This window comes from Corvus hawaiiensis, chromosome 6, assembly GCF_020740725.1.
Source record: "Corvus hawaiiensis isolate bCorHaw1 chromosome 6, bCorHaw1.pri.cur, whole genome shotgun sequence".
Classification (NCBI taxonomy): Eukaryota; Metazoa; Chordata; class Aves; order Passeriformes; family Corvidae; genus Corvus; species Corvus hawaiiensis.
Window position 1 is genome coordinate 21037435 of NC_063218.1, and position 21275 is coordinate 21058709.

The 21275-nt window shown below is 39.1% G+C and overlaps 1 protein-coding gene across 2 annotated transcripts; it reads left to right on the plus strand.

The window, feature by feature from the left end:
* The first annotated feature begins 2820 nt into the window (after positions 1-2820).
* Positions 2821-19944, plus strand: DIO2 (iodothyronine deiodinase 2). 2 transcript variants are annotated; one of them, XM_048307572.1, is made up of 2 exons: positions 2821-3709; positions 14685-15316. In XM_048307572.1, exons 1-2 carry the CDS (start codon positions 3488-3490, stop codon positions 15255-15257), a joined length of 795 nt encoding a protein of 264 aa, XP_048163529.1. In that variant the 5' UTR covers positions 2821-3487; the 3' UTR covers positions 15258-15316. The 2 variants fall into 2 exon arrangements, with proteins under 2 accessions (XP_048163529.1, XP_048163528.1); XM_048307571.1 differs by having other exon boundaries at positions 2827-3709; positions 14685-19944.
* The last annotated feature ends 1331 nt before the right edge of the window (positions 19945-21275 follow it).

A 21275-nucleotide genomic window follows, 5' to 3' on the forward strand; every position in this document is an offset into this window, starting at 1 on the left:
AACTGAGGTACATTGTAGGGCTATGCCCAAATTATATGGGAAGGTATGGCAGAGCAGGTAACTGAAATGAGCTTTAGCTGAACCCTATCTCAGTTCTTTCATGCGTGAATTGAATCCTGCCTAATTATTCCTCATATATCAAATTCATCCCATTTTCCTTCAAGAAGAACGGCTTCAAGACTTCAAGGCTCTCTTAGTGTCTCAAGGTCTGCAAGATCTAGCCTTTCTTGTTTCATTACCATCTTCACGCTTCAAAAGTGAGATTATGCTCTATATACCAGACTTTCACAAAAGAGGCAAGTAGTGATTTCCCTTGTATTTTTGATGTCTGAGAGAAATAAACACAGGGATCAATTGTTTCAGTCAAGAAGGAGCAACTACTAACTACTGTCAAAAAGCAGAGTTAAGCTTTCCTTCTCTGTTGAGGGCTGCTGGACTCTCCTGTCAAGCTGACTAGTAGTGCATTGTGCCCTGCAGAGACAGGCTGCTTCTGAAGACAGCAATGAGAAAAACGATCTTTTTACATTTATTTACTCAAAAGATTTATGATTTTAGGGTTGCATTAGGGAGTTATCATCCATTTCTTGACTGAAGCTCCCAAACACACAATCTGTTGTAGTTTTGTTTAACTCTATACACACAGTCTGCTACATAGGCAAGAAAGGTGACACAGTAAATACGAACTACCATCTCACACCAGTGCTCCATGGGCTTCCTGCTCAGCTCCCGATGCACTTCAAAGCTCTGTAGCTGTCTAGTCTCCAGCTGTCTTACAAACAACCTCTTCACCCATGAAGCATGCTGTGGGTAGGGGCAGTTGTTTCACAGGAACCCAGAATACATTGTGTTCCCAGGGTATGTTCTTGCCTGACTTTACCTCCAGGGAACAGGAAGCGTTTGAGCTGGACTGTCCTCAGAGCTGTTTGCAAACTGTTCTCAGAAACAATGGCTGATGATTCATCTGGCACTGTCATCAACAATCTCCAGGCCTGCCGTTTAACAGGCCTTCCCAAAATAAAGAAAGAGGACCTTCCCAGACAGAATCATGTATTTTTTAGTGGTGGATCTACAGAAAGGTAGCTTAGGCTTAAGAGTGCTTGTAATCAAGTGATTACATATGCTTGCCCGAGGTCAGACAGTAAGCTAGTTTAGCAGCTCTGGAGACCCTTGTTCCTGTCTTGTGCTCACATGACATGAGCACACTGACTCATCCATGTGTGGGGATACATAAATGCCTTCTTATAACGTGTTTTTGCAAGTTTTAGTAATAAAGCCAGATCTGTGAGGTTGCAATCCTTCTATGGCAACAGAACACTGTCATCACCAACATTTGACTTAAAAATAGTTTGAATAAGAAACTCCATCTTTTTTTTTTTGTTTTGTTTATGCTAGTAATGCAGAAGGTCACTGGTTTAATTTGTGCAAACTTTTAGAGTTATTTCTATGAGTAAACATTTGCTGGAAGATATCCTGTCTGGGTGATATCTTTTGCAAATGCCTGAAATTAAGCTACCTAAACAAAGTTTTCTTGTGAGAACAAGACAAGACACGGGATGGCTTTTCTAGAGGTGTACATCCTTGTATAATGACAGGCCAGGTGATATTACAATGTCTGAAAATTAAAGACCCCAGACTAGGTAAGATTGATGGTGTCTACCTTCTGCATTTGCTAGCAGTGAAAGGATAGTGATGACTGATGAAGACTAAGATATATTAATAAAGTAAGCTTGTACTCCTCATCAAGGATGTGAATTGACAGAGGTTAGATATCATGCTGGCATCTCTGGGAATGAAATGTATCCGGTGAGGAGAGCCTACGTAAGAACTTAGTGAACACATCCACTAAAAACCAAAATTATGGATGTCTGCAACAGGAAATGCATGAAATATTTACCTAAGGGATTTAGAACCATGCTAAAAAAACCCCCAAACAAACACATGTACTGTAGCTCCCCAAAAACTCATGTGAAAAGAGGACTAAGTATTGGACTAAAAATGTGAAACAAAAAGAAGTGCAAATGAACAAAAAACCTTCAATGTGGGGCTGTAGGGGATACTTGCAATTGTTAAAGTACAAATGGCTCTAACAGAGGAAATTTCTGTTTTTTCTGTACAAGATTTAACCAAAAGTTAGTTAACCTTAGTAGACTAGTGGATGTAAGTAGCTATCATAGGGGTATATTAAAGTCCTTCAAGCTCTGCTGATTAACAGCGTTTATGACTGAAGCATATACTTCTTTAGGCAGGGAAATTTAGCTTCAAAAACCCAAATCCATCAAAAACTACTTTTCTTCCTTTCTTATCTCCTACTCTTACATATCAGTAGATGAAGTCAGTGATAGGTGTTCACCTACCAAGAAAACAACAAAAGATATTTAAACACTATATATGTACTTCAGGCAGGTGGGAGAAAAATGTACAGAAATGTTCCCTTTCTTGGGGTGCATCCACTCACACACCTTCCTACAAAAGACAAAAGGACAAAGGAAAAAAACAACCATAAGAGAAAACCTATCAACAACAGAAGTCTGTGTTGCTGTGTCACCTTCCATGTCACATGAAAATACTTCTTCCAAAATTTGGAAGCATTTTGTAAGAACATTCAGAAGCATATTGGGTTTTTTCTTTTTCCTTTTCAAAGGAAAGCAAAGTTCCACCCTTGCTCTCCGTGTCTCTTTTTTTTCTCCTCTCTCTTAAGGGAAAAAAAAAAGTTTTGAGAATTTAATTTTTTCTATTCACTGCAGTCCTGGCCAAAGTAAAGCCCTCTTTTACATTGACGTCAAGATCTTTACTAAGATTAGGGTTTCATTTCTCTATTGCAGCAATTAGCTAGGGAATGTATAAAAGGCTTCAGGGAAGCAAGCTAGGACTCCAGAGGGGAGAGCACTTTGCACCATAGGCAGATAGCAAAGAGAGAGTGCGAGAGGAAGAAGGCAGGAATACAGAGACGCGGAGTAGGAGGGGGGGGGGGGGGCGGGGGAGGCAGAGAGGGAAAGAGAGGGAGGGAGGCAGGGAGGAAGGAACAGAAAGTTTATGTACATAAACCTTTTTTTAAGAGTATTGTTGCACCTGGGAGCTAGCTTTACTGACACAGAAATGAGAGGTCTGTTCAGTGCTTAAATAGCTGGGAAACAATGGGATAGTGCAGGAAAGTTAACAATTAACAGTCTCAGCTTAAATTTTGTAACTGCAGGGAACTGGAAACACAGCTGCCTCTCTCTTCAGCAAAATCAGGTCTCCTGGTTAAGAGAATTTTTGTTAACATCTAAATATCTGAAAAATAAGCAGCTTGCAGTTGAATGAGTATCGTGCAGTTATGATTTTAACCAGCCTGCTCATACTTAACTATCTCTGCTTATTTTAAAGACAGCAGCTGTGAAAGGGGTAATGAGGCTTTTGAAATGCCTTTTACTTTACTCTTTTAAATGAGGGTACAGAGCAATAAAGAGAGCTGAAGGTATCCGGCTGAGGAGAAGCAGCAAGGAAGATGGGTCTGCTAAGTGTGGATTTGTTGATCACGCTTCAGATCTTGCCGGTCTTTTTCTCCAATTGCCTCTTTCTTGCGCTCTATGACTCTGTGATTCTCCTGAAGCACATGGTTCTGTTTCTGAGCCGCTCTAAGTCTGGGCGCGGTGAGTGGCGGAGGATGCTGACCTCGGAGGGGCTGCGCTGCGTCTGGAACAGCTTCCTCCTGGACGCCTACAAGCAGGTGAGTACGGGGGGATGGGGACGGTGGGGTTGGGGTGGGTGAGCTGGGATGAGCATCCCGCTCGTCAGCGGGGAAGGCAAGGGAATGACTGTGGTGCAGACTATCTCCTATCTGATGTTAAATTTGATGGGAGAAGTATAAGCTGAAAGGAGCGGTACTTCTGAGTCGGGGTTAAGAATTCATGAAATTCTGGAGCTGCTGACTCCCTGCTAACCCTCTGTGCAGCCTTGGCCACGTCACTTAGTTTAGGTGTGCCTCAGTTTCCCCAACAGCATGAATAATAATCTTCATGTTTTTAAAGTATTTCAAGATCTTCGTGTAAGAGTAATTGTAAAATACTCTAGATGTTTTCGCAGTTGTAGTTTATTATGTGAGATCCTCAGATATTATAAAAAGACTGCATCTTCAGATAGAGCTCTACATAGAGGTTAGCTATATAACTAGAGTTGTTTTACCTAGAGTAAAATATAGAAATGAATCATTGTCATTACACTGGCATTTTCTATTACTCATATGTTAACTTTTATATTGGAGGAGACATCCAAGTAATAGTAAAACTGTTCACAAATTGAAATAGTGGCACTTTTCCTTCATGAAAGCAGTGACAGAGGGACATGTCAGAGATTAAAAATGAACTTGACTAGCTGTCGGACAGCTGCCTGGTGATTTAAGTTAATAAAGTCAGTAACAGTTATGCAACATATACTTTTCCTTTTAAGATTTCTTACAAACATTACCCGGTGGAACTGCCCAGGTCTCATGAGGTAGCTAGAATTCCCTTTTATAGATTGAAAAGGTGGACCCAAACCCATGAAATTTCTTGCACAGACCACCCAGTTAGTAAGTAGAAGAACTGGATTCAGAGCTCTGTGGCTTTCAAAACAGTGCTTAGTCTGTTAATTTGTTGTCTTATTTAGACCATCTAATTTAACATACTCCATGTGCTATCTAAGGGTCCTATCCAAAAGATACTCCACTGAAATATTTGTTTTTGTATTGCCTTCCCCCCAGTTCACTTTCACACCTCTAGAATAGCCTTTGTGTTTGCTCTTATCTAAAAATGTGAAGAGCTGGTGATGTTGGTGTTTGCTGACTTTGTGATATGGAATACCATCTGCTTAGACTGAAACCTAAGCCATGGGGACATTAAGTTTCAGTGTAAGACAAATATAAATAACTTTAGCTTTTGCCAAATGGGTCAACCTCTTATTGCCACCCCAGGAATCATCCAGCTGGCTACCCAAATAAAATAATGCTGAATGAAGCCCACTATTCTAGCCCTTCTAGGCTTTGCTTTTATTCTCTTCATAGACATTAAGTAAGTACATTTTACAGTGGCCTTGTTAAATGGGTCAGTGAACACAATCGTTCCCATTTTAAAGACAAGGCAAGGCAGGACAGTTAACATATGACTTGGTCAAGGCTCCAGTGGAAGTTGGTAGCACGACTGCAACAGTCAAGTTTTGAGGTCTCATATTTGCAATCTATGTGTGGCCTGGGGTGTGGAGAAGTTGTGAAACTGTAAGAAACCTTAAATCCATGAGATATTTTCAATCTCTTTTTGCTTAAATTACACACAATTTTTAAAAATTAAGATATTGCATGCATTTCTATAGCTTCCAAAGTCATGCATTGGCTTTCCTTCAGTATCATTGATGTTAACTGTGGAAGCTACAGGTATGATGACTCTGTGTTATTTTTGGTATTGGCAATGAAACTCATAACTTGAACTTTGGTAATTTTATTCTCTCCCTTATCATGGTCAAATCACCTAGGTTGTTCAGGTCAATCAGGCCATAAGGTTCCTAGAATGAACTCTGGGCCTCAATGAACTCAGCAGAGAAATGCATATAAAACATAACCAAATTTTATCACCTTGTTCCAAAAAGAGGAAAAAGTCCATTCATGGCAGCTGTCCTTAAGACAAAATGAATTGACCAATGATTCATGGAAAGACTGTTTTACTTAATAGAATTATGGGCCATAAGGACAGCAGATCTTTGGAAACTCTTGTTTGTCACAGAAAGATAGTTAAGTATAGAAATCAAATTATAAAGGGGAAAAAATAAACTGAGAAGCAATATTGGAAGAAGTCTTATCACCCCCACAACAGATGAGAATCTTCTGCTGCTTCTGTAAGGAAGAAAAAGGAAAAAGTTTCATCTGAAAAGTTGTACTAGTAGAGTTGAAAAAGGTTGAAACATACTGTGCTTTGTAACATATTTAAAAAACATGAGAAATAGTGAAATATATCAAAGAATGTCCCACAAAGCATATTTTTCCTTAACTAGCCCTTTTCTAAATCCTGACTTGAATTACCCAGTTGTGATACCTTAATCTGAGACAATATGTGAGAAATGAAAATATTATGGAATCAGGGCACTATACAGCATGGCAAAATGTAGCCGATACCATAACCGTGATTGCTTGTTGCTCCAATTTGCCAGCTAAAGCCAGGTATTAGCAAATTACTTAAAAAGGTACTCAAACTCATTCTACTGAGTAGTATTTATAAGAAAAATCACTATTTTTCATGTAGACTAGCAGAATTGCAGATGTCTGAGATAACCAAAGCTAGACTGCCAGTTAGCAGAAGACTGGCTCAAAGAACTAACTGTGCTTGGTTTTACTATGCTTTGTGTCACTCACACAGAATCTTCCTGAGTACATTTCATAATATTTCTCACAAAAGTACTTGATGTAAAATTTCTATTCAAAGAAAAATTTATTGGAAGCTGTTCCAGAAAAACACTGTGAGTAGATACTATATTCAGAACTAAGGTAAATTTGTTACAAGAAAGGATCTTTGCCTTGAAAGCATGCACTGTCCCAGAATTGATTTTTTTTCAAGGAATAGTGTGTACAAGATATGGTCTTGTAATGGTTAGAGTATATTTCAAAACAGCTATTCTGATTTACTTTCTCATTGTCTAGAAAACCTTATTAATATCCAAATTTCAACTTTTTTTTCTGCTTTTTGTTGTTATTAAGTATCATTGCACATGATTTTTTGGTGAGGACAGTTACTTCATAGGCAAGATTACCTAACAACAGTTGAAGATTTTAACATCCTCAGTGGGGAGGCAATGCAAATTTTGTTGTATTGTATGCAGAGAATATTCAGTGTTCTTTCTTATTGGAACATTCTATGTGACTGGTTTTCTCCATATTTTAAAATCCTCCTGGAATCAAAATAATTGCTCTTTTATTATGATTTTTAATGTAAATTTTACTAATGAATAATATATTTCTTTTTACTTCCTTAGCTCGGTGTTCAATATATGTCAGACTCGATATTGTCTACACTGCACCAGCTTTGTGATTTATAGACCATTCTCCTATTATTTTCCAAGAGGCAAGCATGTCTTACATTACAAGGGAGTTTTTAGGACCAAACTAATCATCATAACAGAGATAAACAGAGCTAGTAGTCAAGTTACATTAACTTTCTGTAATTGAAAGAGTGCAAATGTTTTAAATATTATTTTTATATGTGTGTGTGTAGGTATTTACAATTTTATATGTTCGCACGTATAAAGATCTATACATATATACATATTTGTCTCTATATATGTACATACATATATGTATAAAAAGGCAAAAGTACACATATATAAGCATACATAATCTACTTTTCCAGGAGTCAGACTCTCTCATTTCTCTGTGTATGTATACACATATATATGTGTCTATGTACACATATATACAGATGTGAATGCAGCCACAGCTATTGCTGAGAGAGAAAAACCAAGACTTTTGGGAGGGTGTTAGTGTAACCATGATTTACATAGGCTATTCCTACAAATGCCAGTGAGGTATTTGTTTTAGCTTAAAGCATGTATACTGAATGTATCACACATCTGCAAAAATCCAAAGAAAAAGCTGAAGAAGTTTTGAAAAAAAAAATGCAAAACCTTATTTTTACCTGCTAAGGTCTATGCTTTATTTAGTAGTGAGATGAATCTGTTTTCTATGATTCCAAAGGTGAGAAATTGTTGTCTTAACACACTTTTAAAATACATTCAAAAATGGTTGCCCCCATTAGTGATGCCTCCCTGCTGCTGGGAGCTTTTCCAGTGCCAGGTATGAACTCTGTGTTTCAGCAAGGCAGGGCTATCATTCATGGTCTCAAGTAGAAAGCTTTAATGTTATCCTTGAGGAAATCCTCCCTCTTCACCTCAGTGTAGGGTAGTTAGAGGGAAGACCTTAATGGCCTCTCCCTGCAGCAGCCCAATGCTTAGGAATGCTGTGGTGCACCTATGGTGGCAACATGCGCATGTGCACATACACGGAGATGTGCGTAACTGTGCGTCATGGGCCTCAGAGGGATGCTGGTATCTCAAGTGATGGATGGTGATGGGTGTGTGTGTACTTGTACAGCTTTTTACTGTCTTTAGAATGGGCCAGCAGCAAGCTCCGGCATGACAGTCCCAACACAGGGGAATGGCTGGCACAGGATCCCAGGTTCGTGGCGTAGGCCCAGCTCTGGATGTAGCAGCAAGCAGAGTGGTTCAGTAAATACCTAGTGAGATTTTCCTGGGTTTTCAGGCAGGCACAATTAAATTACCTTTGGCTGCTTTTGCCTGCCTGGTAGGTACATGCTCTAAAGTAAATCAGCATGCAAAGCAAAACAGTCCCAAACCTGACATGTTAAATGTGTGCTGCACAACATTATCACAAAGATATATGTGAAAGTAAAATAAAAGCATGATCCTCTACCTGCTCATTGGCTGTCAAGTAACTCTTTGCTTTTTGGGGAAACATTTTAAAGGTTGAAACAGACAGAACCTTCATACTTACTATTTGTATTCATTTTGTCTGGCAAGGTAAGGAAGTATATCTCTCTGCCGTTGACTGTGATAAAGGGAATTTGTGAAAGAAAGTCTGTTGTATAATTTCAGGGTTTAGAACTAGACATCGTGTGGTATTAAAAATATTTTATCTGTTTTACAAAGTTCAGCTTTAGCAGAATTGTTTTCATTGACATTTGCAAATGAAAACTTGAAAGAAGTGAGAAAAACAAAACTGAACCAAACCACAATTAAAACTTCTGCAAACTTTGGAACATAAATTCTACGGTATTTGGCCTTGACATTGCAATTATTATTAAAAAATTGTCATTATTATTAATATATAATCATGTTTGTTATAGCTGTGTCTGAGGACCAACCTAGGCCAGGGACCCACTGTACTAGGCCGTGTCCCAACAAGAGGAGCAGAGAGTCGGTCCCACGGAACTTAAGAGTTCAAACATTCAAAACAGACAAAGGGCAGGAAAAGGAATATGAGGACTTTCATCCCACATGGGGTCTCATCCCACTTCATTTTGCAGATCTAAGTTCACTTCTTCCACACCACCTCTTTGCACTGTTCCATTTTCACCCTTATGTGTGAAAAACTGCCTAGAAGGAGTGCTCGCCTTGCTGTCAAAGCTTTGACAACAAAAAACCCTGCCTTTTGCTGTGATAGACACAAAAAACTGTGATAGACACAAAAAAATTAGCTAACAGGCACTATTCAGGAAGAGGATTGTACAGTGTTCTTGCGTGCTGGCTCTACCTCTCTGTCAAAACCACCACTGTGTATTCATACAGTGCTAAAGCTGGGTAAAAAAAAAAAGTAAAAAACCATCATCCAAATGAATATCAAATTCCCTTCATGTGCTGAGTAACAAAAACTGATGAAGGCCTCTATCACCTATAGGTAGATCCCAGTGGCCATGGTGTAGTAGGCCATGCTCCCATCTTGAGGGAAGCATAAAGCCCTTAAGAAGCATTCTCCAGGCTCCCCAATCACAGGAACTAAAATTAACTTCAAGAGTGAAAGGCAAAAGGCTCCTTTATGCTTTCCCTGTGCCATGCATACTCATTTGTGGGACTGGCGGCTTTTAAATGGAGAGAGCAGCATTTGACTAGTTATTTTTATCTGGACTGTGCCCTGTTAATTTGTCTCTCACTTCCCTCCGTCAGGTCTACATACCCGATCCCAAATAAAAGGCTCTGGGAAAGCTTGAGTCATTTCTAGTCTCTACTCTCTGATTCCAGTAATTCAAGTTGCCACCTTCCCAAGACAAATGAACAACTTGTGCACCTTTACTCTACTCCAGACAAGGGTGTCCTGTTAATTTTATCAACTGCACTACTCTGGGTCATGTAAATAAAGAAAACAAAAATAATAGTTTGTAGAATTCCCCAACCAGAGCCAAATTATGATTTGGATGAAGGTATACTTAGCTGAATGGGATCAAATCAAAGCAGAGAATTCAAAAAAAAGCTAAAGGCTGCAGGGATTCAGTTCATTACCAGTCGCTGCACTCCAGTCCCAAACACGACACAATATGTCCATATTCAAATGACTAATATCACAAACTGCTATTTGTCTGGCAGCACCTATTTTTTAGGGTGTCTTCCAAACTGTATGAAAATCCCTGATGCAGGGAATGAAAGCTGTATTCCAGTGCACAGGATCCCAGGAAGGTTATGCTGAAACTGATAAAAGCAAAACAGGAAAAAAGAAAAGGTAAATGAAGAGGCAATGTTTTGTCCATGGGGCTTTACCTAGTCCTTATGGGAAATATACAACAAAGTTAGCAGTATGTGCTATTTCTAGCCTGCAGTTAATGAATAGGGCTTTCTCTCCTGCTTTTAAGTCTCCTTCATTTTGCAGGCTGTGTGCTAAAGCATCAGCAATCTTGTTCCCTTTTCACTCTGCATGCAGACTGAGAACAGGCTGTCAGACAAACACAAAATTCTCACAAATGATGCAAGTCACTGCTTTGGTGTTGCTGCTTGCCCCTGCTGATGGCTGGGCTGGCTCTCAGATTTGGTTGGCCTACCTTGCATGTCCCATGCAGGCTGTGTGGGAGGGGATGCCTGCGTGCTGCTTGGTTTCTACCTCATTCAGAAGGCTGGCACTGAATGGCCAAATACTCATGCACAAAAGTACGTGATTATGGAAATGCTGGGTTGCGTGTGAGGGGAATTCTGCTGGTTTGTTTCTCAGAATTTATATTTTGCCTGCCTTTGTGTAAGGTTTCAAAAGCAGTTTGGCTGAATACATGGGTGTTTTTGTTTGTTTTCTCATTGCATTGATTTTCTTTTCCAAGAGCTATTTTTTCTTTCAATAAATAACAACAAAGAAGATGGCCAAGGCCTACAATGCAGATGATCAGCAAGGATGGTATTGTCATCCTTGTCAATCGCTTCAGAGTCTGGTGAAATAAACAGTCCCTTGGGAACGTCAGTGCTTCATCAAGACCAATTAGTGGATCTGCCGCTGCTATTTATGTTTAAGCATTAACGACTGGGCAGGGCTGCTTTTTGGAGTGCCTGGCACTGGCATGGAACAAGGCACCGACCTAATTACTTCTCTACAAGAGCAGAAAATGCCTCGTGAATGCCTGCTTGGCAAGGATGTCTCATTAAGGGGAAAAAACCCAACACAAGCACTCCTAGAAACAAAAATTGAAATGATAGGTAACCTGCGGCCATGAGACTTCCTTCATGGCTGTGGGAAATGAAGAGAAACTGCTGTAAGGTGATGTATAGCTGTATAGATGGATAAGGGCTTCTTTGTACTTTGTTTCCTATCTCCATCTATTTTTATAGTCCATAAGGAATATGAGAGACAGAATGCAAACTTGTGTTGTTGAAGAACAGAAAATATGTTGCCATCTTTGGTATCAGTGTTAAATAGGACTTGAAGGGCATTCCCATGTTGGTGTCTGCTGGAAGTTATTTTATTAGTCTGTTTCTTCAGGGTTTGCAAACTGGCCTAGGAAATGAAAGGGTTTGGTAGACCTGAGTGAGGAGTTGGTAGTGTGGAGCTTATGATACATAGCTTCTCTTTCTGCTTAAAATGATCAAGAAGCAACCTGTGGTTTCCCAGTTCAAGAGTGGTGGCTAGGTATTTTCAGACATGATAGTTTTGTAAAACAAAACCTGAGGAGTATGTAGAAACAGCTGCTCAGATGTTTCTTTGGTCCTAAGCAGTTCGATTCATTCCTGACTTATAGGTGCTTCTTTTTACCTTTATTTTTCTTCTTCGCTGAAAAGGGAGAGCAAATATCAGAAATTTGAAGTGTGCTGTTTAAATGCGATTTGTGAGATAAATTGCACGTCATTACTTCTTTTCTTTGACTGGATGAGCACACACTCTTAAATACTGAGGTCCATTATTCATCTAGGGAGTGGGTGCAGCACAAATACTTACATGTCAGGCTTTGCCCAAAAGGCACGTTCTGAGCAATATCGCTCTGAAAAAGCATGTATGGTAGTGCAGGAACAGTTAAGCTTTCTAGGTAAAGAGGGATCTAGTGTTTGTTCAGATATGCATGTGCGTGTTTCACGAGATGTACCCTTTTATTGGCAGTCACCAATTTATCACAAATTGCTGAATTGTTTAGTTGGCTTCTGGATTGAATGAAGCCCCCAGGGTGATTATATGGATGCCACATGATCTTGACCTGTATATTTCTTTGTTCAAGTGCAGCCCTTTACCTTATTCACTCCTGCCTTACCTATCTTACGTCACAGAATGGCAGAGAGAAATTTTCAGTAGCTGAACAAAAGACTACCTGCTACCTGCTAAGGTGTAGGTGGCCTTAAGTACTGTAAGATGTTTAATGCTACTTCTTAAATGCAAGAGCCTGAGTCTCTGAGCCTGCCTCTCCAGACAGATAATTTCTTGTCAAAAACTGGGATATAGTTATTTTCTTTCTTTGAGTCCAGTGGACAGCATGCTCACACATCAGGTCCTAAACTCAGCTGTTTCAAGCCTCTTGCTTTCAAAGGCGAAGCACGAGTCTTTTTTTAAATGGTTACTAGGGCTCTAACAGATAGCAATGCTGCAGATGCAGCAGGTTTACAGGGATAGGGGCAAAAGGGGCTTTGCTTTCCCAGGGCATCATTGGTTCTCTTGACTATGCTGCAGCTGCACATCCTCTGCTTCTAGTGGCAGGATCACCACATGCTTGGCCTGGAGAGATTTGTGGGTCTCAGGCCATTTTTCTTTCTGTGGTTCTCTTCCTTGCTGATCAGTGAGTGAGAATGGCAGCATGGTTGTGTTTCAATTTGCCCTATTGAAAGGAGTCAAAATAATGCTTATAATCAGGTGCCAACATGCTGTGAGACATTCTCATATAGCTGTGAAGTCTGGAAGCTTTAAGGGCTGTGTCTTACAAACTTTGCTTTGATTAGACTTTTGCTTCTATTGTTATTCTGATGAAATAGTGCAGAGTTATGAATAACTGCAGATTTGTTCAAGGTAGTCAGCTTTCTGAGGGAGAAATGGAGGATCCAGTATCAGCAAGCTACTTGCCTTTGGATCTATGTGCAGCAGCAACTGCATGAGTTCAGTATTCAGCTGTTCACTCAGCTTCTCACTGCATCTGACTCCTATATTGCATCTGATACCCTATAACGCCATGTAAAGCAGAAGTGCACCAGAACTCAGTTATTTATTCAGGTTTTACACAGTTCTCATGTAGTGTTAACTTCTATAGACTTTCATTGCAGCGTGGCTTCAGAAGGAAGTATATAAAATGTAAAAGACTTCGGACTTTGGCTCTGTATGTTTCCTTCAAAGCAACACTTCTGAACATAATCAAATAGGGGACTGAGATAGAACAGTCAGGAAAATACAAAAGGATAATTGCATTGTTGTACTAGAGATTGGTGTTAAAGGCAGAGACATAGGAATTGCTGTGGCAGAGCTCATTAAAAATTAATTTTATTATGCAATAATGTTTTGTGGTTCTATAGTAGTTATCAGCTAAGAATCTTGGAGCCCTCTGCAGGCTCCACCTTATTCTGGCATTCCCTCCTTTGAGTTTCTTTTCTTCTGTCTCTTTTTTCTATAGACTTGCAAATAGAAGTGGTCAGGCAAAATGACCTTTCCACCATTGTCTGTTGGGTCTTAGTTAGATCTGAAGTTGGAGCTGAGACAGTTAATTTTCACCTCATCCTACTTCAGCCATCATATAAACTTTCCCCTATTCCTGCTGTTTTTTTTTCCCCCAACCATCTTGTAAAGAAATATTGCAGTAGAGGGAAATGTGTCACTCAATCACTGATGAAATTACTGCAAAGTGGTTAGAAGAAATTTTAGAGAGCACAATCTTGGGTGATCCACTGTCAAAACGGTTATATATATTAAGTGGGCATCTGCAGAGATCTCTTGTGTTGGGTACTCTTGAGTATTTTTGTTCTTGGACTGCAGGATGGAAGAGGATATACAAATCTGCAAATCTCTCAACATTGAGGGGCACTGAGGGTGTTGTGAAGATCAGGAATATAATGCAGAATGATTTTTGAGAATTGGAAAAATGGCTTAAACTGTAGGTTGTAGGCTGAAAAGGGACCTAGCTTTATAACACCTTACTAGCTAATCTGAATCAACAGGCTACTGTTTTGCAGACACAGTCATGGTGTCTCATAAAAAGCAAACATCTAGAATATATAAACAGGTGTAGTCTGTGAGCTACTTCATTACAAGAAGTAATGGTCTGATTATACTGAAAATTAATAAAAACACTGTTGAAGTTTTGAACAGTGAGCTTCAAGGACAATATGAATCAAGTGGAGAGAGCTCATGGAAAAGGCCAGTGGAAAAAAAAAATGTCTCGCAGAGGAAAGTTAGAAGAAATTTGAGGTAGTCTGTCTGAAAGCAAATACAAATCTCCAAATACATAAGGGTGGACAGGACCATTTATGTAGTGGACAGGACAGACCTCTTATCAAATTTTTTAACATGAATGAAGTAGCATACTTGTCAGGCATGCCACATTTTCCTGAACTGTGAGTGCAGCTGGACAAGACAATCATTTTGAAGCTGCTGCTTTTGATGATTTGCTCTGTCCCTATGTGACTTGTTAGGTGTACTCTGAACAGGTGACTATTTTGAAAAAAGTTGTCATAAGGATACTGCACAAGCAAGTCACACTAACTTGCTGTGTTTTAATTTGTTCTGCCAACAGGTCAAACTGGGAGGAGAAGCCCCAAACTCCAGTGTAATCCACATAGCCAAGGACAGTGATGGCAGCAGTAGCAGCTGGAAGAATGTTGGTGGCAAGTGTGGAACCAAATGCCACCTTCTGGATTTTGCCAACTCCGAGAGGCCACTGGTGGTCAACTTTGGCTCAGCTACTTGACCACCGTTCACAAGCCAGCTGTCAGCCTTCAGCAAGCTGGTGGAGGAGTTCTCTGGTGTGGCTGACTTTCTGTTGGTCTACATTGATGAAGCTCACCCATCAGATGGCTGGGCTGCTCCTGGAATCTCTCCCTCTTCATTTGAAGTTAAGAAACACAGAAGCCAGGAAGAGAGATGCGCAGCTGCTCACCAGCTCCTAGAGCACTTTTCCTTGCCACCTCAGTGCCAGGTGGTGGCTGACTGCATGGACAACAATGCCAATGTGGCCTACGGGGTTTCATTTGAGCGAGTATGCATTGTGCAGAGACAAAAAATCGCCTACCTGGGAGGCAAAGGCCCCTTTTTCTACAACCTTCAAGAGGTTCGGCTTTGGCTGGAACAAAACTTCAGCAAAAGATGAAATCCATTCTCCACAGAAGTTATGTCAACAGATGTGTCCCTTTAAGGTGATGCAAAAGGGAAAAAAAAGAAAACATATGCTAGTGTGAATAAAATCTTTCCAATGATTGCAGGAGAACACATTTGATAACAATGTCAAGTGAATGTTAACTAGGAAAAGAAAATTAAACAAAAATCTAGCTCCACAGAAACATTGTCAAGTGAAAAAATCCCACTCCTGCTCTTGCTATGGGATAGAAGAGGTGAACAGGCTTCTCCAAAAAGGTGCTGCTGGCAAGCAGGTAGGGTGGTGAGATAAGACCTGTCTCTCAGAAGCTCCAGTCCTGGGATGAGGCAGAGCAAGGGTTTCTGCTTGGAAGGCATTCCATGGAAAGGCAATGCTGTACTTTACATCAGAAATGCTTCTTTACACCCCTGTGGCCAATACAAGGAACCTGGGAAGAGCAGGGGGTTTGCAATTACTTTGTATACAGATGCAGTGCAGTGTGGCAATTTTCCTCTCGGTAGAAAATGTATTGTTCAGAGACTGCAGGAACCACATGCAATGCAGCGCACAGGCAGACTGGCTGTTCAGAGCAAGATGAACCTTTGTCTGCTGGTATTTGTACTCTCTGTGGACACCTTTGCACAGCATATTAACTATGTAATGCTACCTACATGTTTGTATCCAGTGTGCAGGCCTGTGCCTGCTGAGAAAGATGCTAAAATCTATGGAGTTGGACCAAAAAGACAAAGGTGATCAAATAAGCCCATTACCATTTGAAAACTGAAATACCTGCACTATTTATAACACAACACTGAGAACCATCTAGAGCATGTATCCTGAGACAAAACTCAGCTGAAGCCAACCAAACCCTTGGTTCTCAGAGCTAACAACACACATTTATCAATATTCTCTGGTTCTCACCTCTGTTTCTTTACCCACCTCCATCTCTTTCTGTCTAGCAATAGGCCTAAAGGTAATTTCACTTTTAGCTTTTTAAAAAAATAACTTATTTCTCTCTGGTTTTTTTTCTTTTTAATGTGAGATAATGACCTTGCAGGTGTATTTTGGGGATGGGGAAACTTATGCACAACTTTACCTCATTGAAATGGAAACCTATCCTGTCATTTACCCTGTTAAATGTAGTCGTGCTGACTTTTGCTATCTTAGATACCCAAAACTAGTTTATAGCTACCTTAATCTGAAAGTTGTTTGCAGACTTAGAAATGATTAGCTGCAGTTCTGCTACCAGATGAGCTGATAAGTCTGTTTCACTCATGTTCTTGAAAACCTTCCCAGAAGAGAAACAGGGAGGACAAATTAATGTGAATAAGTGTAAAAGATGGCAGAACTTTCATATGAATGAGTATGAGGAATTGATTGTTATATTTAAAGAGATACTGTGAACTTAGAGTATATATTAAGTTTAGGTATTTCTAAAACTAAAATTATTTTATCAAGCCTAATGAAAAGTCATATTTATAATGAGCTAACCTATTAGAGCTGATAAATGAAAACCCATACGGAGATGGGACTATCCAAGTTTTCTCTCATCTTTGGCAGAAACATGAAACAGATAAATAGAAAAAGTGGCAAAAATCACATTAGGTCTTTTAATTTCTCTTCCTGCCCATTGTCAGTAATATGATGTGTTGATACTAACATAGGAAAAAATAGAAAATACATAGGTGCTTTAATTTTCACAATGCCCATTAATATTGTGAACTTCCTCTAGCTTGGCTGTTGGTCAACTTAGCCAGTGTAGGAGGAATTCAGAAATGTGTTTTCAAGCACAGATCTGAAATAGTGGCAGTAACATGGGTAATTTCTCCCATACTCAGGTTCATGCTTCCCATTCTTCTCACATTTTCCTCCATACACTGTTTAATACACACATGCACTTACAGAGTTGGTAATGTGCACCGAAGGAAGGGTGTAAAGAGTGTTCCTCAGATCTCCTGGTGAGCCCCACTTCTCAGAAGGCCTGTGTCTGTGTGTGTGTGTGCATTTATATGTGCATCCATATGTATAGAATACAATTTTATGTATGTGTATACATATGCGTGCATATATAAGTGGTGTTTAAGACCACTAATAATAATTATTCTCTCCTACCTGTTACTGTAAATCATAGCTCAGTGTGGAAGATTGTTACAGATCTTCATGACTAACTGGGATGTATAACTGAATTTTTAAAACCTATTATCATAGAAACAGTAACATAGCCAAACGACATGGTTTATTTAATCCAGTATCCTACCTCTGACTGTATCAGATGCTTCAGGGGAAGGTGCAATAGTTTTTAACTTACAGAATTTTTATTAGCTTCAGCCCTTATTATTTTTCCCTTGTCTAAAGTTATTGTTGATGTCTCATCATCCCTATGAGAGGCTGATTTTGAGGTCTGAGATTTAAATATTTTGTGAGGCTTACTAAAATAAAAAAAACCATCCCATTTAAGATCAAAGAAAACAAAATGAAAACAGATTTTTTTCTTTCATATTTAAATTGGCTGCTCTTCAATGTCATTCTCTTCTCTTGCTGTTATATGCTAAACCACTAAACACATCCTAATTTTTCTTCTGTATGTTGGTCATTATATAATCTATATAGAAATTTGCATACCTTTTGTTTGTTTCTTTAGACAAACAATAACTCATATACTTATACAAGTCCATATTCTTTCCTTGCCTCTGAATCTCTTCTATTTTTGCTACACTGTCCTTTTACTCAGGTGAGTAAAGATGTAGACATTAATCCAATTGAAAATCTGCATTGATATACCCAGCACAGCATCTTTTCCTTATTATATCCTATTCTTCAGTAATCTGAAACTTTTTTAAACCATAGCAACTCCATAGCCTTTGTAAAACTTAAACTAGTAAGTCTTTTCATCTTTTCCTCATTATACACTTGAAGTCTGAACTGTTTATATGGGAAATGCTAGCCAAATGTTTAGCACAGCTGTTGAAACATACCTTTAGCTCAGAGGAAAGAGTCTGAATTAGTAATTCAGTTTGTTAATATCATTTGCATATTTAAAGTTACAATTATTTTTCAAGTCCATTCTCTCCTTTTTAATTTCCATTATTTTGTCTTATAATTCATAGATGCCTGTTTATCACATAGTATACAGGAATTATAAAATTGTCTCCTGTAAATGGGAAAAACACATTTATTTTCCACAAATAAAAATACACAATAATTTCTTTTCTTTCTTGGCAACATATATGACTGTCCTGCCTAAAATTTATAGTTATTCCAGCCTCACTGATTATCAAGACAGAAATGCATTTTGCAAAACCTTGGGTTTCCCCAGAAAACTTCTAGTCAGAAAGCAGGGCTTCCTTCAAAGACAAATGGACATAAAGGAAAAAAAAAAAGGAAATGGATTTTCTAGGAGGCTGATAGAAACATAAGTTTTTTTGGTTTGGTTTGGTTTGGTTTTTTTTTTAGAAAATTAAAAAAAATTATTGAAAATGTTTTAATTAAATGTCATACATTATCCTCAATTGATGGTAAAAGTGGCCATGTATCCAATATCCCAAAATTTTTGCAACAGTTGTTTTGGGACCAGGTAGAAATTTTACTACCTTGCTAGCCTTGTACTTCACAGCTGGTCTAGTGTGCTCTGAGGCTGCTTCTGTCTCATTCTCACTGTCAGGGCACTATACTATATTACTTGAGGTGCTCCAGTGTGACATACATGTTGAGCAAAGGCTCACAAAATAGGTGCCTGAAGGTATTCTGGAAGGCTACTGTATATAATAGAGACCCCAATACTGTGTCTCAACATTAGTGTGGGAAACTTCCAGTATTTTTCATTTTGAGCAACGTAAAAAGCTATTCTGGGCTATCATCCTACATTGTTCTGTGCTTAGCATCTGTATTTAGCACTGTATAAAAGGAATGTAAAACATTTTTTGCAGATGAAAAACTATAGAATTTTGCTCTTTCCTTGTGTAGACAATGACATAAATTTAAGGCAGCAGGAAAACATGCCCCATATATTAAAAAGAAGAAAATACATTATGAAATATGTTGTTGAACAACTGTCTGAACACTTTGAAAAACAAAATGCAGTGATTTTTAGGAAGGTGATCTTGGTGGGGAAACCTACAAAGCTTCTCAAAAAGGTATTTGTGCTATGCATCCAGGTGTGTGCAGAGGGAAGTTATGTTTCTGCATGTGTGAAAGTGGCTTTTCTGTGATGTGGAGTATAGATTTAAGAGTTTTTAAGACTTTCATTCAGTACTATAACCAAAGGAGTAAGAGGTGTCAGGTAGGGAATATTGGCCAGTTTTGTACGACTCGACACCATGTCTGTGGGAAATCCATATTCAGTTGGCCCCAATTTGGAGTCCTCAGTGAAGAGAGATTGGGGTGAGACAGAGGGGGCTTGTGTGCTTATGAAGATCGCTAACAAAAGAGTGATCAGCTCAGTTAGTGTTCAGATGCCCTCACACTGGCATTCCTCTGTGCACCTTAGTGTGTCTACACTGGAAAGAGGCGTCTCTTTGGGTCTGTTAATAAGATCGCCGTGGTGTAGGTGCCTGTGTGTACTGACTATGTGTGTGTCATAGTTTAAGTGTCAAAAATACACTGCAGGAGAGCCAGCAGAATTTTGTTGCAATATGGTGCTCCATGAAATGTGCTTTCTAGATTTGTTTTTCTTGTATTATAATAAACGATAAAGGAAAATATACCTCTTCTGTGTTTTATTCTAATACTGGTTGCTAATACACAGTGGAATCTTGACATTTGACCAAGAAAACTTAAAACTATATTTAATACAAAAGATTATGCCACCCTGACTAGATCTTAAGCAATACAAGAAAAGTCTCTTATAAGTGGTGGGACTAATTTACTATCTGACTACTCAAATTTAAGAAAGGTAAAGGGGAGGGAAACAGAGAACTACAAGGACAGTATTTGAGTCTGCACAGAATTGCACTGTTCAAAAGAAAAAAGTGCTTGAATAAAGCATGCCAAGCTGTATACAGCACATGAAACCTGGACAAATCGGTTATGAATGCATCAGCTATAAATGCAACTCCCATTTCAATGTACAGGCAAAAGATCAAATTAAATTAAAACCACAGCTGAATAGCAGCTACAAGAAAAAAAAATCAAATTAAAAATGTGCAGCAACTGTTGGGGTCCCTCCCCTGCCGTGTAGCCCTGGGAGAGGGGCCCTGAGGGCACAGACACGGGGCTTCCCTGCCCCTGCTCAGCCTCGTTCCCATTGGTTGGTTTGTGTTCCCTGCGCGGGCAGAAGGACCCTTGGTCCCGTGACTGGAACAGTTCCTGAGCACAGCCCCGGCCATGCGGCTGGAGAAATAAACATCTCTGAAACAGCTATCAAGAATCTGTCTGTCCGTATATATTTCCTTTCCACGGGACTCCTGGTTTGATATATGCGTGTTGCAGGATCCCCACTGCAACAAGCAACTTTTTAAACAAACTCACTTTGTGATTTAATTGTAGTTTAGAAATTCCCTCTTCTTTGTCATCCTTTGTTACAATAAGTTTTATAGGACCCTAAATCTAAAAACTGATTGTGAATATAGGTAAGAAGGAAAAAAACAAATCACCAAAAGGAAGACCATGTAAAAGGTTACATTCTAGTTTCCCAAACAGAATTGCTCATTACAGTATACTTTACAGGCCTTAAAACAACCAAATAAATAACTCTTTCTAGATTATCTAGTTCATATAACAAAAATAACTCCCAAAAGTACTGAAAGGATAATTTTGAGTTGTGAGAATATTCCTGTAGTCTGCCTGTGAATACAACCCTTATATCAATTGTTGCTATAAGGAGCTATTCAGTACTTCAGAAGAAATAAAAATACCTTTCTCACTTCTTATTTCACAGCTGTGTAAATCAGGTGAAGGCAGATGCGATGAAATAACAGTTTCATTAGAAAATAGGACCATTAATAAATGACTTGTTAACAAATAATTAGACTCTGGACACTCCTAAATATTTGTGAGAGTGTTTTGGGTTTTTCTGGAATAGGTGATGTCCATAGT